At 32.7% G+C, this 17,301-nt stretch overlaps 1 protein-coding gene across 1 annotated transcript; it reads left to right on the forward strand.

Moving 5' to 3' along the window:
* Nucleotides 1–6,011: 6,011 nt before the first annotated feature.
* LOC109001980 (probable GTP diphosphokinase RSH2, chloroplastic) lies at nucleotides 6,012–11,732 on the forward strand. Its single transcript, XM_018979516.2, has 6 exons — nucleotides 6,012–7,209; nucleotides 7,313–7,498; nucleotides 9,050–9,510; nucleotides 10,248–10,406; nucleotides 10,482–10,833; nucleotides 11,247–11,732. Exons 1-6 carry the CDS (start codon nucleotides 6,523–6,525, stop codon nucleotides 11,553–11,555), a joined length of 2,154 nt encoding a protein of 717 aa, XP_018835061.1. The 5' UTR covers nucleotides 6,012–6,522; the 3' UTR covers nucleotides 11,556–11,732.
* The last annotated feature ends 5,569 nt before the right edge of the window (nucleotides 11,733–17,301 follow it).

A 17,301-nucleotide genomic window follows, 5' to 3' on the forward strand; every position in this document is an offset into this window, starting at 1 on the left:
TAAGAAGAGTGTCACGTCGAACGACTTCAAAATCGCATTGCATCGTTTGTTCACTTGCGCAAAACTATTTGGAATGGCGATCTGAGTTGCATCTTTTTTCTTCAAGTACTTGGAATCAAAATATTCCAACCGTTCATTTTCAAGAAACTTCTAAATCCTTGATCGCTGTCCAATAGTCCTGTCTAAATAGGAAACCGTGATTAGGTCCATGCTTCCAAGGTCATCAGACTACGTATTAGTTTGCGTGTACAGCATTACCACTTTCTCCGTGCTGGCCCTCAAGTCTGCTGTGGGATAACAAATGCTTCACCTTTACGCCTTAACATGTGGCAATCATTGAAAACAGGCAATAATGCATGTTACCTTGACAACGAACGGAGATGGGGGAAACAGATATGCTGACTAATATTATGAGTTGGCGTGATGAAGAGATTGACCCAAAGAGTCGAAACTCAGTAATTCGTTCCAAGTGAAATTACAGGTGACAACATTTACCAACGACCCACCCGCCATTATATATGTACATGCATGCACGTCTTCGATAGACTGATAATGATATTCTATCCCAGCAGAACTAAGGAGCGTCTAAAGGATGATAAACACGTTTTTCAGTTGAATATCGACACATCAAGCATGATATTTCTTAAAGGGACTCTTTACACACAATAAAGAATAATAAATTCACAACGAGCTAAGACAGTTTTATTAATCATAATTATCAATAATTAAGAAAATTATCAGCTTTTTATCCAAATTTCTCCCATTTTTTTAAGGAAATGTATGACTATTCCAAGTTATTACGTGAGGGGAGACTCCTAGTGAACGGCACCGTCCGTCACGGTCAGTCATGGTGTGCCTGTAAGAAGTTGCGCGCTACATTCCAATGCATGCGTGGATTTCGCTTGCACGTTTTGGAATTTGTCCAGCACACAAACGCAACTTGCTGTACTCACGCTTTGTGAGCATAGGAATTAACACTCATGCAAAGCATTCGAATTTCGTGTCCTTCCGTATTTTGCGGCCTCTTCTGCAACTAAAGTACTGAATAAATTCTCAGGGGTTGTTCGTGGTAAAGGCGTTGGCTGTGGGTATGCTTCTCCATGTCTAAAATTTAAATTGATTTGGGTGCAAATAATTTATAAGAATCGTGAACCGGATGATTTTAATTTTTTTTATTAAATTATCTGAAATGCACTTACATAAAAAACGAGTCTATACACCCTCAAAATTAGTCGGGATATTCTTTTTAGACACCCGATGTCAATAAAAAAAAATTTATAGTATTGAACATAAAATATTAAAATTTACCTCTCTTGTCTCATCTTTTCCATTAAAAAAAAAAAAAAAAAAACAACCTATAACTATTCCAAATAATGGATTGCAAATGGAGAAAATGGTACAAATATATATTTCTAAATATAAGTCAGTTAAAACATTTATTTGAAGTCATGTTTTAGTGAGAAACTATTAAATAAAAACCACTTAGAATGTCTCATGTCAATTAGTGTGATTAAAGAGAAATTATATTTATAGTTCCCACTTGAAAATTGTATGTGCATGTCTTTTATTAAATGAGAAAAATTATCATTTGAAGATGAATATTTTTGTAATTTTCAAAAATTTTAAAGATAAAATTGTCTATACTTGTATTGCAGTCCTCAAATAGAGACTGTATGTAGCATTGCTCAAAGTTATATAACCCATGAGGAAGAAGACTCGATACATAACTATATAAATTGTACACAATTCTTTCTTGATTACTTGGTTTTTTGCAAGCGTTAAGTTAGAAAAAATAAAAGGGAAGAGATTTTTTATTTTAATATTTTTGTATTTTAAATGTGTGATAAAGTTTATCAATCTACACTATACATAATGATCCGACGAATTATAAGAAACTAATGCTATCCTTTATCTGAATTTTATCATTCTCAATTGGAAAATGATAGACATGTATACTACATTTTTTATAACCTTTTATATAATTATGTTTTAAATTAGGGATATTTTTATAAACTAACTTATAAAAATAACATAATTTTACCTAAATATCCTCATTTTAAAATATGATTGTATAAAAAATTATAAAAATAGTTGTATGCCTATCATTACTCTTCTCAATTATCTAATATAATATTTTTAAATAGTTGCTTGAGTCAATAGTTTAAATTAAAAATTAATTAAAATACCACACATTACTTTATGTAATTAAAAATAATAAAATTTAACATTAATAACAATATTTTTTTTAGGAAAATATTTCTATTAATATAATAGTTGATTCAACTATAGTTTTTGAGTTTTGAGTTTGAAAAATAATAAACACATAATATTTTTCACGACATATTTTACAATCAAGTTTTAAAATGAAATATATTATTATAAAATATTTTATAAAAATAATATTATTTTATAAAAATAATATTATTTTATAAAAATATTCTCATTTTATTTCATATATTGTGAAGAATATTGTGTGCATCGTTACCTTTGGGATTTGATCTCTAAAGAGTACGGACCGTTGAATTGGATCCTATTAAAATTCCAATCTTAGAAAGTCAGAGATTACAGCCACCGTCTGATTCGAAGACAGAGACGCCCCGATAAATTTCGGAACTAACTCGGTTGAGTTAAAACTGAGTCGGCACTGAAAGACAAACGTGCAAAGTGTGTGACTGCTCCGACTGTGACCGTGTCACCTAATAGCTGCCATTTCCACCCACGTGTCCGCCGCTCTTGCTGACCATGTTGCTATGGTTGTTGCCTGTGACGGTGTGACCCACCACCGCACCACGCTATTACTGTAGTACAGAAGCAACGAATCTAGCATACACATGCATATGTCCCTCTATTTTTATTTTTTTGAAACAGTAAAAGTGATCCTTATCAAAATTCATAGACTTCCATGTTCTGGACTCGTCGGAGTCACCTCGGGTGAAGTCGGAGAATTTTTATCATTCCCAAGGGAATAGTCAAATGCTTATTATATAGAGTGGCAAGCCACCGAAAAATATTGATGGAATGTCTCGGGAAGTTCATTTTATCTTGTTATGTATTTTTTTAATTATTATAAATATTTTTAAAAAAATATTACAATATTATTAAAAAAAAATTTTTTAATTACTAAATAAAAAATAAAAAAAAGTTTCAAAACACTTTCGAAACTAAAATTTGATGAATTTAGCATTTATGTATTATATATATATAAAGTAGCTCAAGGATGTTTTCACCAAATCATTTTTTTATAGATTTTTTTTATATTTTAAATATTTTAAAAAAATTTATGATATCATTAAAAAATATATCCTTAATCATTAAAAAAAAAATGTTGAGACTCTATGTAATTCTATTATTTTTCTCTCTATATATATATAAAGTAAAAAAGAATAGTCAATTGTATCCTCTTATTTTATGGGAAAAAAATATCTTGTCTTTGTCCACATTATTTCCCATATTAAAAAAATATCTATCTTTTTTTTTTTTTTTTCCCGTCAGGACTATGTTATTTCTCACTATACTCATGTGACTTGGCAGCCTTGCATTAATATCGGATTGGGAATGATAAATTCAAATTAAATAACATTATTTATTTGATTTGCATAAAATATCATTAAACAAGGCCGATGGTAAGAAATAGGGATGAGATCCATATCTCTGTTTTTTTCAATAAGAGATATTTTAAGATATAAAATGAAAAAGAAATTTGAGCTTTATAGTACAAACAAATGATTTTTTTATACAATAAATTATTATAATATATATATGGTTTTATCTTATCTTAAAAGTTAAAACTCGTGCGAAGGCAACTTGAACCAATTTAAAAAATGATGAGTCTTGTAAGATTGTAACGAGCTCCTTATCCCGTGGGCATTAGTACCCCCAGAAAGTAAAAAAAAAATAAAAAAATAAAATATCAAGAGATGGACCACTCACTCTGTATCTAGCTAGCTGTAGTCCAAAACAAAGCTTAGTTGCAAGTGGGGGAAACATTTTCTTTATGTTTGATTATTTACTAAAATATTGATTTGGTTCCAACGTTATCATCACATTCACTCCAATGTTGGATCAGTTTATGAAATAAATAAATAAAATAAAATAATAATTCAATAATTAATAATATCCCTTGACCAATGTGAACCTTCCTTCATTTATTTTATTGAGTATTTAAAGATACTTCAACATCTAATACTTTTTGGGGATTTTTTTATTTTTTTGTTGTAGGGTGGGTGTCTTCCTTTCTGAGACAGTTTTTATTTTAAAAATTGATTCTTGATAAATTAAAATATTTAGATTTATCCAAAAACTATACTATGCAAGTAAACATACAAATAACCTCAATCAAACTCATAAATAATATGCCAAAAAATACTATTGCTAAAATGATTTTTTTTTTCTTTTCTCAAGCGATAAATGCATAAAAGATGTTCTTTTTATCCAAATCTAAAGAGGAACACAAAGCAAAAAATGTCAAGTTGGCAAATTCAGTGGTTCTTAAATGGAATGTTTTAGGAAACCAAAAGCTTGCCATAGAATTTGATCTTCAACATTTATTCGAACTATATTTAATTATTAAAATTAAATTAGCAGAGCTTTAGAATCAAAACTCATTTTATCTTATATAATTATTATAATTTTTAATATAAAATATAATAAATAATTTAAATTTTTAAAAATTTTTAAAAAATAATAATATTTTAATTAATATTTATTTTTTATCTCAACCTCACTATCTAAACACGAGATCTTTGAAAAACTTGGGATCTAAATCACGTACCGACAAAACAATATTAGAGCTATTGCAAATTTTACTATATAGGCTTTTATAAAATGACGTGTTATCAATCGAATTTTAAAATAAATAAAAAGGGTTCAGCCAAAATACTATTAAAGGTTTTACATATAAATGACACGTCACCAATTAAATTTTAAAATAAAAAATAAATTCAACCAATATTTATTACTTAGTTATTTGTTGAGTAATATTATATATAATTATAACAAATAAATTATGTACATTTATTTTAAAAAATAGTAGGATCTATCATTAATTTTTTAATGTAAATTTCATTTGTCTACTTTTCTTTTTAAAGAAAATATGTAAAGTTTGCACATGCTAAATCTGCAACTACAAATTATCTTATTTATCATCCATCATACACTTGTAAAATATTTACAATAAAGTTTGAAATAATTTAACATTTTTTGAAAGACAGACTTGGTTTGGAAAGGCATAAACTATCAGTATCATATATTTTGATGTTTAAAAAATTTATTCTGAATCTAATGTTACGGATTAAATTTGATATGAATCTTAATCAATAGCCTTAAATTTATAATGAAAATAAGTTTAAATTTATAATGAAAATAATAAAAATTTATTTTATAAATTAATATAATTTAATGTGACATATTAAATTTATTTGATAATAAAGAGTTTTATAATTTAGTTTATTAGCATCACATAAACATTTAAGATATTTTTTTATAAAGTATTTATAAAATAAAAACTAAGATGAACTTTTTATATATAATTTTTTGTATTTATTAAATAAATTAGATTATTCTTTTAAATAATGAGATATGATGAAACGAAATAATTTTAAATGAATTAAATAAAATATTATTAAAATATTATTTATTATTATTATTTAAAAATTTTTAAAAAATTAAATTATTTATTATATTTTATATATAATTTTAAAAAAATTATAATAATAAGATAATTTCTTATATTCGTACATATTTTTCATTCCATTTAATTTATTAAACAATCATAACAAGTACAACATGTTCACTTGTACTCAAAAGGATGATTAGACAAACTCATGTCTATCCATTTGGGAATTTGAAAAATAAAAATAAAACCATTGCCAGAAGGAGCCAAAAAAAAAACCTATGAGAAAGCATATCTTCGGTTTTATTCAACGTTTTAGATGCGTCCCAAGGCCAATTGTGTAATTGCACATATCGTTTCTCTAGCTTGGAAGCAATAACCTGCTAAAACCAGAGGAGAGAGGGATACCAATGAAAGAACAGAAAAAGAAATTTCCCTTCTCTCTCACTCTCCAATTCAGTCGTATTTGACTCTCTTTCTTCAAAATTACAGGGTTAGGTTTTGTGAACCTCCTCAATTGGCTTTTCTGCTTGAAGCCTTGAACTCCAATTGTCGTTTGTTTTCTATAAATCTGTACATACAGCTCTGTTTCTTCCCCTTTTTGACTATTCCAAAATCTTTCATCTGTCACATGAATTTAATTTGCTTCCAAAAAAAATTATTATTCTTTGACTATTCACTAATCGGTATTCAGAGAAATTACCCGGTTTTTCGGCATTTGTTTTGGGCGAAAAAAACCACTGGTTTTCTATTGGAGAAAACTCGATCTATATTTTCTTGGGTTTGACTGTAAATCAATTGGGTTTACAAATTCAATTTGTATAAATTATCTTTCTTGATCTGAGACCCTGTTGAGGCCGTCGTGATCTCTGAGACCCGAAGTACCGAAGCCGAAGCTAAAGTACAAGGCCATGCCGGTTCCAACCATAGCTCTATACGCGAGCCCACCGAGCAGCGTGTGCTCCGCACCGCATCCATGCCAGATCAACGCGCACGCGTCTTATGATTTCGAGTTGAGCACTCGATCTTCCTCTTCGGCTTCATCCTCACCGTCAACTACGCACAAGCCCGTAATCGGCGGCCTGTCGTGCCTCTTTTCCTCGCCCTCTGTGCGGTCGTCTTCTAGCTTCTCGGGTGGTGGCTGCGGCGAGGAACTGAGTTCTAAGTGGCACGACAGAGGCGATGAATTGAAGGAACTGAGCAACTCGTACTGCTATATGCCAATTAAATTCGCTGGGTCGTATTTAAAGAAGGATTTGAGCCCAGTTTCGGTGTTTCAGGGTCCGGTTTCATGCGGTAGTAGTGTGGTTGGTTCGGCTAGAAGCCCCCCGACGAGTTTCCAAAGTGGTTTGTTTAATGGGTTTGTAAGGAATGCTCTGGGTTCGTGCGTAGATTACGACTCACCGCATTTCGAGGTCCGTAGCGATGAATTTAACCTGGGTCTTGCGGAAGAACTGACATTCAATATAGAGATGGAGGGGAACTCTGAGCCATACGTCAAGGAATTGCTGTTGGGTGCCCAATTGAGGCATAAGATATTTCGCGAGGATTTTGTCGTTAAGGCTTTTTATGAAGCCGAGAAAGCTCACAGGGGGCAGGTGTTTTTTTTTATTTTTTTTTTTGATTGGGTACTTGCGTTGTGTTTGCGGCTTGTTTTTGGTGGTTTGGGTCGAGAGGTTTTACTTGTTGTTTTTGTTACAGATCCGTGCCAGCGGTGATCCGTATTTGCAGCATTGCGTAGAGACGGCAGTGCTGCTCGCGCTGATAGGTGCTAATTCAACGGTGGTTGCTGCGGGGCTTTTGCATGACACACTTGATGATTCTTTTATGAGCTATGACTATATTTGTGGAATGTTTGGAGCTGGGGTTGCCGATTTGGTCCGAGGGGTAAGACACTGAATTTTCGTAACATCCATTTGGTATTGAGTTTGAGCATCAAAACAGTAACTTTCCATTTGCTTTAGAAGGACTTATCTTTGCACACGAACAGCATTCGTGGTTTCTTTCTTGCAAAGATCCAATATGTAGGGTGGACTCTTTTGATCCAGTTGATTAAGAAAGTTTTAAGAGGCTAACTTGAAAATTTGCCAGCCATGGTTTTCTTGATCGCTTATAGTTTTCCAAAATCTGCGTCGAACCATGTGCTGGGAGTGTCTTACATGCCGTATCCTGTTAAAGCAGAGCTAAAAAAGTGAATGAGTTAAGAAGCATCATTATCGTGACACTTGGCTTAGGTTATATTACAAGAGAACGTGTATGTGCATCAATGGTACAATTCTGGGTGTTTATTAAATGTCGTGGATTTAAGCGTGGAATAATTGTTGCAGTCATATGATCCCTTCTATTCAGCAAGAGTTAAAATATATGATCAGTTTTATAAATAATGATTATCAGAGATTCCATTGGCCCTAATCCTCTTTGAGCACTAGTATTGGACTCATCAAATGAGTCTAATCTTCAAATTTTGATGAATTTGGCTTTAAAATTACTGCATTGGATTCACCATATACACAAATCTTAAACTTTGAACTACAGGACTTTCATCTTCATCTTCAAATCTGAAGATCTACTGTTCATAGCTATCCGGATTATTTTGTACTTATTTGAATGACGTTGGCTGCTGGACCACGTTAAATGAATGCATTGACCCTGGCTAAACATTGTCGTTTTCATACATGAAGCTAAAAATAAAACCAAATAGAAAATTGTGCATTATACTGTTGCTCAAATCACATGAATTCTTATAAAAAAAATCACATGAGTTCATAGTTTTTTATACAATTCTCTTTATAAACTTAATATTTTTCTATGTCTCAAATAAATATATTAAGTCTAAACATGAATAAAAATTACAAAACTATATAAAAATTGTGCATTATAATTTGTATATATGATTGTTGGGTAGAAGAAGAGTTGAAAAAATGTATTTATTGGATAATTAGGTTTAAAAAAATTAATTGAAAAATAATAATTTAAGTATCAAATTAAATTATTAATTAACATATAGTTAGTGTAATTGTAAAATATGTATAAAAAATTAAAAATATTATTATTAAAAAAATAATATTATATTATTATTTTGATGAATCTAATAGCTAATTCAATGTGAAGTTATGGATATGGAAGTTTTAGATTTATAGAAAATATGTACTTTTCATCAAATTTTGAAGATGAATTTGATGAAACCAATGCCAATGCTCAAACATGGTTGTTACTCAAAGAGCAGCCTTTAACATTGGTGATATACTAACTTTGTCAGTTTGGAGGATACTAATGGAACTGTTGACGTACTGTTAACAGTTCACATCAGTTTGGAGGATAGTTTGGAGACACATCAGCCCTAACCATCTCTGATGGAACTGTTAACTTTGTCAATTAGGCTATTGATATTTTGATCTTACACACTTTTGATATACTTCTTTGTGGTATTATGCTTAGGTGTCCAAGCTAAGTCACTTGAGTAAGCTTGCACGTGACAACAATACAGCAAGTAAAACAGTTGAGGCTGATCGCTTGCATACCATGTTCCTCGCGATGGCTGATGCCAGGGCTGTCCTCATTAAATTGGCAGATCGATTGCATAATATGATGACGCTTGATGCATTGCCTCCAGCCAAGCAACAGAGGTTCGCTAAGGAGACCTTGGAGATTTTTGCACCCTTGGCTAATCGTTTAGGAATCTTTACTTGGAAGGAGCAGCTAGAAAATATGTGTTTTAAACATCTTAACCCTGACCAGCACAAAGAACTGTCTTCTAAGCTGGTTGACTCGTTTGATGAGGCAATGATCACTGCTGCTATAGAGAAATTAGAACGAGCTCTGGAGGTTAAAGCCATTTCTTACCATGATGTTTGTGGGCGGCATAAGAGCCTGTATAGCATTTACAGAAAAATGCTGAAGTATGCTCTCTCTCTCTCTCTCTCTCTTTCTCTCTCTCTCTCTCTCTCAAATGCCCAGCCCAACAGATAAAAACACATGATCTAATTTTAAGTCTGGAGATGGCCGTCCTAGCATATTTTGCAGGACCTGTCTTCATTTTTGCGAGTAGAATTAACATAAGAGCCTGTATGGCATTTACAGAAAATGCTGAAGTATGCTCTCTCTCTCTCTCTCAAATGCCCAGCCCAACAGATAAAAACACATGATCTAATTTTAAGTCTGGAGATGGCTGTCCTAGCATGTTTTGCAGGACCTGTCTTCATTTTTGCGAGTAGAATTAACAAAAAGGGCAACGAGTTAACCTTATTTACTCTGATTCCCACGTGAAAAATTCAGTAATTGGTGATTGGCCAGTATGTAACCAGGCTGGGAATGGGACTCAAATTAAATTGCTCATGCTACATTGATTTAAATAAATGTCAAATTTTGTCAGATTGAACTTCTAATACATTATGAATTAAAGAATCGGAGACTAACTAAATGTCAAAATGAGGTGGGGCTTCATTTTATTAGATATGAAGGTAATTGCAGGCTTTGTACAACTTAAACTACTTCCCGGTCTGTCTGTGAAATTTACTTGAGAATACCATTTGTGATATTATCATTCCATTAGTTATTCTATATATATATATATTCTTTTTTCTTTTTTACTGAAAAGTCAGTTTCGTTACTCATGATACTGTTCTTTCCTTGGCAGAAAGAAGCTAACCATGGATGAAATTCATGATATTCATGGGTTACGGTTGATTGTTGACAATGAAGAAGACTGCTATAAAGCATTGAGAGTTGTTCACCAGTTATGGTCTGCGGTACCTGGAAAGCTTAAGGACTACATAAGTCGTCCAAAGTTTAATGGGTATGTAATAGCTTAGATGGCCTGCTCTAGTTTGTGTTGATTTTTTTTTTCTAAGTTTGATCTCATAACTTACAGGTACCAGTCTCTGCACACGGTGGTGATGGGTGAAGGGATGGTTCCACTCGAAGTTCAAATTCGGACAAGGGAGATGGATTTGCAGGCTGAATTTGGATTTGCAGCTCATTGGAGGTACAAAGAAGGTGACTGTAAATATTCTTCATTTGTGCTTCAGATGGTTGAGTGGGCTCGATGGATTGTCACCTGGCAGTGTGAGGCGATGAGTAAATATCGGTCATCCATTGCCTATGCCGATTCGACAAGGCCACCCTGCTCATTCCCTATACATTCTGATGATTGCCCGTTTTCATATAAGCCGCACAGTGGCCACGATGGGCCTGTGTTCGTGATCATGATTGAGAATGATAAGGTTTGTGCTTGAATTTGCACTTTGCAGCATCAGAATGCTTGATTTTCTTCTCTCCTTTGGTCCATGTTATGAACCTAGGATAAAGAGTAATAATAATTTGTGCGACCAGGTAGTTCCTTGTGAACAAGGCAATAGACGAGATTTGGTTTTGGTGCTATTCTTAGTGTTATCCAACTTGGCCCAAATTTGATTTGGTGGCTTGTTTTGTTTCGTGTCTATCAGTAGCCATATTGATCCTGTTGCTTTAGGGGAATATAATTGCTTTGTGCCACCATTGTAATGTCTTTCTTGTGAACGTAGAGAGCATTTTTTTTTTTATAAATCATAGAAACAACTTGAAGAGCGTCATGCATAGTGGATGGATTGGGCGAAGAGGCATTGACATTGACGTGCTTTTTGTTTGATTGTTGCAGATGTCGGTTCAGGAGTTTCCTGCAAACTCAACAATAAAGGATTTGTTGGAAAGTGCTGGACGAGGAAGCTCGAGATGGACCCTATATGGTTTCCCACTGAAGGAAGAATTGAGGCCAAGGCTGAACCATCAACCAGTGAGTGATCCCACATGCAACTTGAAGATGGGGGATGTGGTGGAGTTAACACCAGCCATACCCAACGAGTCTTTGACGGAGTACAGGGAGGAGATTCAGCGTATGTATAACGGCGGGCTGACTGTGTTCAGCACTGAGCTTGCTGCTAGCAGTACGGTTGGACGGAGAAGTTGACCACTGATTTGATTCTTCCTCGTCTTATTTACTACTCTAGTGGCTATTGGCAATTCTTGTATATAAAATCATGTGTTTGTACAGAAAAGCCGTATCGTTCTGTCTTTAATCACTGGGTTCAAGTAGGTGCTGAATGATATTTCTCTTCTGAACTTTTCACTCTTTGAGTTTGCTACATCTTCTGTGTGCTGTACTGAAGTTCTTTATTTTAGGTAGTGTTTGGGAAACAAACGTCAAACTCTTGAGTTCACTCTTGTTTGCTGCTCGCGACCTCAAATGGTCAGAGACTCGGATGAAGCTTGAGATAGTAGGGGTGGGCAGTGGGGCACCCCGCCCCGCATCTAGGGGCCCTTAGCGGGGGCGGGAGGCGGAGAGGGCCCAACCATGCCCTGTATTTTCCCTCCCACCCCCGCCCTCATTTATATATATATATATATATGTATACATATATAAATATATATTATAATTTGTTAGACTTGTTCACAAAATATGTATTGGTAAATTTAAAAATTACATAGTTTAAAAATTAATATACTATAATTTATACAAAATATGCACTAGCAAATTTAAAAATTATGTAGTTTTTAAACTATAGTCATATTTACAAAATTTAAATTTATAATTTGGATCTAAAAATATATTTTTAATTATTTTTACACTTATAAATAATTTTTAAATCAAATAAATGTATTTTTTTTAAGTGAAAATAGGTGGGATCCCGCACCCCGCCCACCAGGGCGGGGTATCCTGCCCCCGCATCTCGGGAGCAGTGTGCGGGGAAGGGGACGGGTAGCACCCCTATGAGATAGTAGGGGAGAGCGATCTATTTTTATTATCTAAAATTTATTTCCAATCACATAACTGACCATTGAAATTTCATACGTGTTAAAAGTATTTAAAATACAAATATAATTTCAATATTACAATTTTACAAAATTGAAGAGTCCCCACGGCCCTCTCTCATGGCCGACGACTCATACGGTCCACGTTCTTATGGTAAGTTTTATAATTTTTTTTTATATTTTATTTTTATTGGGTTCTATTTTTTCGTTAGTTGTTAATTTTTCTAAGAAATTTTTTTGGAGAAAGAGAAAATGCCGAAATGAGCTTATGACGAAAAGAATTTCTCCGTTTTTGTCTTGCTTAATAAAAATATTGTGGTTTGTGTCGTGTGTGATAAGCAATGCTTACAGTAAAAATATTATGGTTTAGTGGTTTATGCCGAAATGGTTTATGCCGAAATGAGCTTACTGGTTTACAATAAAACTTGTATATTTGGTGTTGTTATTAAATCTCACATATTACGTTTCTGCTCTTGCTTACAGTTTTTGCTTCATGGAATTTATGCAAAAACACCACATTTAGGAATGATGGGTGATAATAATCACTAGTTGTTATGTAATAATAATCACTATTTTGTTTTATAATGTACGTGACAACGTGTAATATTTATGTTTTTTTTATAAATTAGATAAATTCTTTGTCGTCTCTGATTGATATTGATGCATCAAGTCCAACCATTAACTTGAGAGATTATTTGAGGGAGACTCAGTCATCAAAACCCTCTAGTGCCCCTACTAGTACTACTTGTCCATTACCTAAGAAACGAAAAGTGAAGGATTCATCGATTGTTTGGGACCATTTTATAAAGGTTGAGAGTTGTCCTATAGATGATTCGAAAACTAAATGTAATTATTGTGGCAAGATGTATGCTTGCCACTCAAAGAGGAACAGAACTTTAACAATGTAAAACAATGTGCTTTCATGTCTTAAAAATTCTCATAAACGTGAGCCTTTGGATAAGTATTAAAAAATATTAACAGGTGAGACAACACCAGAGGAGGGGGTTGAAGAGAGTAATGGTATGTTAATGAGTCTTGTAACCCACAAATATAGTGAAAATGTTGTGAAGTTGGCGATTACAGATATGGTAATTATCGATGAGTTGTCATTTAGAGTTGTTGAAGGACAATGATTTAGGAAAATGTGTTGGTCTATTGAACCTCGATTTAAAGTGTCATGTTATGTCACAATTATAGGAGATTGTATGAATGTGAAAATAAGAAACTTAAAAAAGTGTTAAAAAATGGTGGCATGAGGATTTTGTTAACGATCGATACATGGACATGAGGACATCAGTACATAATTTGAATTATATGTATCTAACTGCACACTTCATTGATAAAAATTGGAAATTGCAGGAAAAAAATTATTAACTTTTGTTTAATCCCTAATCATCAAGGGAAAACTATTGGGAGATATGTTGAGTCATGCTTGCTTGATTAGGGCATTGAAAAAATATTTACTGTGACTATTGATAATACAAGTTCAAATGATACTGCAATTTCATATTTGAAACAATTTTTGAGTGAGAATTTGTTGGGGGTAAGTACATGCACATGAAATATTGTGCTTATTTATTGAATATTATTGTGAATGAGGGTTTTAAAGGAGTGTAATGATGCAATCACAATGGTTAGAAATGCAGTTAGATATGTGCGTTCATCTCCCGCAATATTAGACAAGTTTAAGATATGTGCAGAAAAAGAAAAAAAATGATTGTAAGAAAATGTTGTGTCTTGATGTACAAACCAGTGTTTTAAATTTCGTACCGTGCTGGCCGGTACGATCGAAATTTTTCGTTTCGGCCATCCGGCCGGTACAGGTACTATATCTGTTCCGTACCGGCTAAAATACCGGTCGTACCGGACTAAATTTCGACCTATACCGGCTTATATTTCGGCCTGTGTGTGTGTTTTTTTTTTTTTCATTTTTTCAAACTACAAAGTTATTTTTTAACCCCTAATTCAGACTAGACTATTTATAATTTTTATATATATCTATTTATATATAATTTATTTATATATCGACTATCCCGAAACGTTATCCTGAAAAGCTATCACAAAACGGTACCGGTACCGAAATATTTCGTTCCAGTGTCTTGACCGGTACGACGTCTGGTACGGTATTCAAAACATTGGTACAGACACAATAAAACTCAACTTATATGATGTTGGAGGCGGCTGAAAAGTTTGAGAAGGCTTTTAGGCGGATGGAGAGTGAAGATTATAATTACCTCTCTTACTTTGATAATTGCCCTGAGTCTGGGCACATAGGGCCTCTTAAAGCTAGGGAGTGGGAGACAGTGCTAGTTTTTGTTAAATTTGTTGGAATGTTTTATGATGTCACAAATAAATTTTATTGGTCTTTATATGTGACTGCCTGGCTGACTTGTTTTCTAGAGATTTGTGATCTTCAAAATGAGTTGATGTAGTTAAACAAGAGTCATAATAATTGCTTGAGGAGTATGATCATAAATATGGGAACAAAATATGATAAGTATTGTGGGTCATTAGACAGACTAAACTTGTTCATTTTAATTGCAGTTATGCTTGATTCGCGAAATAAGTTAGGACTTCTTACTTTCTACTTGAGGAAAGTTTATGATAAGTTTTGTGCTGAGGAGTTTGTCGAGTGTGAAACATGTATTAATAGATTTGTATGCAGAATATAATGCAAAATTCAGTTCTACCATTAGTATCCAATAACATGAACCCCATCCGACATTTATAACCATGAATGATAGTGATGGCAAAAATGAGACCAAATGGTTTTACGAGTGCTATAAAGCATATTCCGCCATGGGATCTAATATTGCCAAAACAGAAATAGATCGATATTTATTAGATGGTTGTGAGACACTTTCCACATTGTTTGACTTGTTGACTTGGTGGAAAATTAATGAGGCTAATTATCCTATGCTCACGAGGATTGTACGAGACTTATTGCTCATGCTTGTTTTCACGGTTGCGTTTGAGTCAACATTTAGTATGAGATGTCGTGTGCTTGATCATTTTCGGAGTTCATTGGCTTCGAGAACTGTTGAGACTCTTATTTATACTCAAAATTGGTTAAGACATTTGACAACAACCATTGATATCCGGGAGGCTATGGATAATGTTGAGAGCTTCATAGTAGAATCATGTAATATTTTATTTATTTTCATTGTAATTTAATTTTAGTATTTTTTATAATTCAAATTCACTAATATTTGATATTTTATTCTTATTATTAATAGTTATTAATGTATATAAAGTTGGACACACAATTAAACGTGACAACTATTGAAGATTGAATGTTGAAGTAGCAAATATGAAGATCATTCCCAATTTGTTGTCATTTAATTATGTTATATTTTTTAGTTGCATTTTGTTATGCTTAAGACAATTTTTTTTTTTGTAATATGTATTATGTAATATTAAATGTATAGTGAAATTATTTTTATTTTTTTTAATTATGTAATAAGTAGTAATTAATATAGTTAGTTACTTAGTAATAGTAGAAAATTATAAATGACATTACTATTAAAATGAGATCAACTTAAAAAAAGCTCAAAGAGAATTTGGATAATGAATTGAGTAAAAAAAAGACCAAAATAGATGTTGAATTGGCCTAAATTAGGCAAGAACAAAGGCCCAAGGAAAAGCCAAACCGATCAGTAACCGGCCAGGCCAATTATGGCCTGTTTCTGACTCACTAAAAAATGAGCAGCACAAAGGCTATCCCAAGTGCAGGAGGATGTCGCATAATAATTAAGAATAAATTGCTAGATCGTCTCCTCAGGAAAAGTTACTTAAAATCAAACTTGTTTAAAACGGTGAAAATATTCACAAAGAGAAAATAAAAGTAATGGTATATGCAATGAATGAAAGAGTGCAACAAGAATGAAAATGGTACTAGTCATAAACTAAATTCATATTTTTGGATTTTTGAGTGTCGAAATGAAATGTAAAAAAAACTAACAAATTGAAATTAACAATAAAGAAAATCAATTAAACTAAACAATCTTAATTAATCTGAAAATTAAACAATAAAATAGAAATTATTTAAGTCATAATTAAGATTTAATCTATCTAATATGCAATGGAACTGAGAGATTAATAAAACTAATCTAAGAATTAAACTAGATTAGAAAGTAATTGACAAAATACAAACTGAAAATTGAAAAATCCCAAAATCAAGATTCTAGAGTTCATCCTTGTACTCAAATCACAAATTTTCAAAATCAATCTGTAGCAATTGTAATCACCGTTAAATGAAAGCTTCAAAAAGGTAGAAAAATAAATAACACCAAATAAATAAATAACAAATAAAATACCCAAATGTCTAAGCTAAATATCTCAAAAATACATCACAAACTTTAAACTAAAATTAAATAAATAGTAAAGAGTGAAAAAAGCAAGCCAAATGAATGGAGTTAGAGGTGGCAGACAATGGAGGAGGCGGCTGGAGCGGCAATTTGACCCTGGAAGAGTTCTTCAAATGTGCGGCGCTGCTTTGTAAAAAGTCTCCAATCTCATGCTAATGATATGCTTAAATAGGGTAGGAAAGAAACCCTAATATCTTTATATTCCTGCACACAAAATTGCTCAAATTTGAGGATTCAACTTAGCAGCCACGTATGCGCTTCAAGAGTTCTAATTTGGAAATTCTTATTAGAGACAATTTTGTAACCCTTTAAAATATATTTCCAACGCATAAAGAATCGTATCAATCCGATATTTGAGCGGAAAATTATGATTAAAATACTAAAGTATGTCCATTCTGTCTCCTAACGCATTTTGGATTCTGATTCGAATCACTCTCAAACCCCATCATTATCCTTATTTGAAGAGTTCTACACTCGTTGAAAGTTCTTAAATTGTTCCAACGTATTGCCCATTTGAAATTCCTTTGAATTTGAAAT

The sequence above is a fragment of the Juglans regia genome, chromosome 7 (genome assembly GCF_001411555.2).
Source record: "Juglans regia cultivar Chandler chromosome 7, Walnut 2.0, whole genome shotgun sequence".
NCBI lineage: Eukaryota > Viridiplantae > Streptophyta > Magnoliopsida > Fagales > Juglandaceae > Juglans > Juglans regia.

Coding starts and splice junctions, on each gene's coding strand:
- LOC109001980 (XM_018979516.2), top strand. CDS start 6,523: ATGCCGGTTCCAACCATAGCTCTATACGCGAGCCCACCGAGCAGCGTG. Junction 10,407..10,481: donor AGTCGTCCAAAGTTTAATGG/GTATGTAATAGC, acceptor CATAACTTACAG/GTACCAGTCTCTGCACACGG. Junction 10,834..11,246: donor TCATGATTGAGAATGATAAG/GTTTGTGCTTGA, acceptor TGATTGTTGCAG/ATGTCGGTTCAGGAGTTTCC.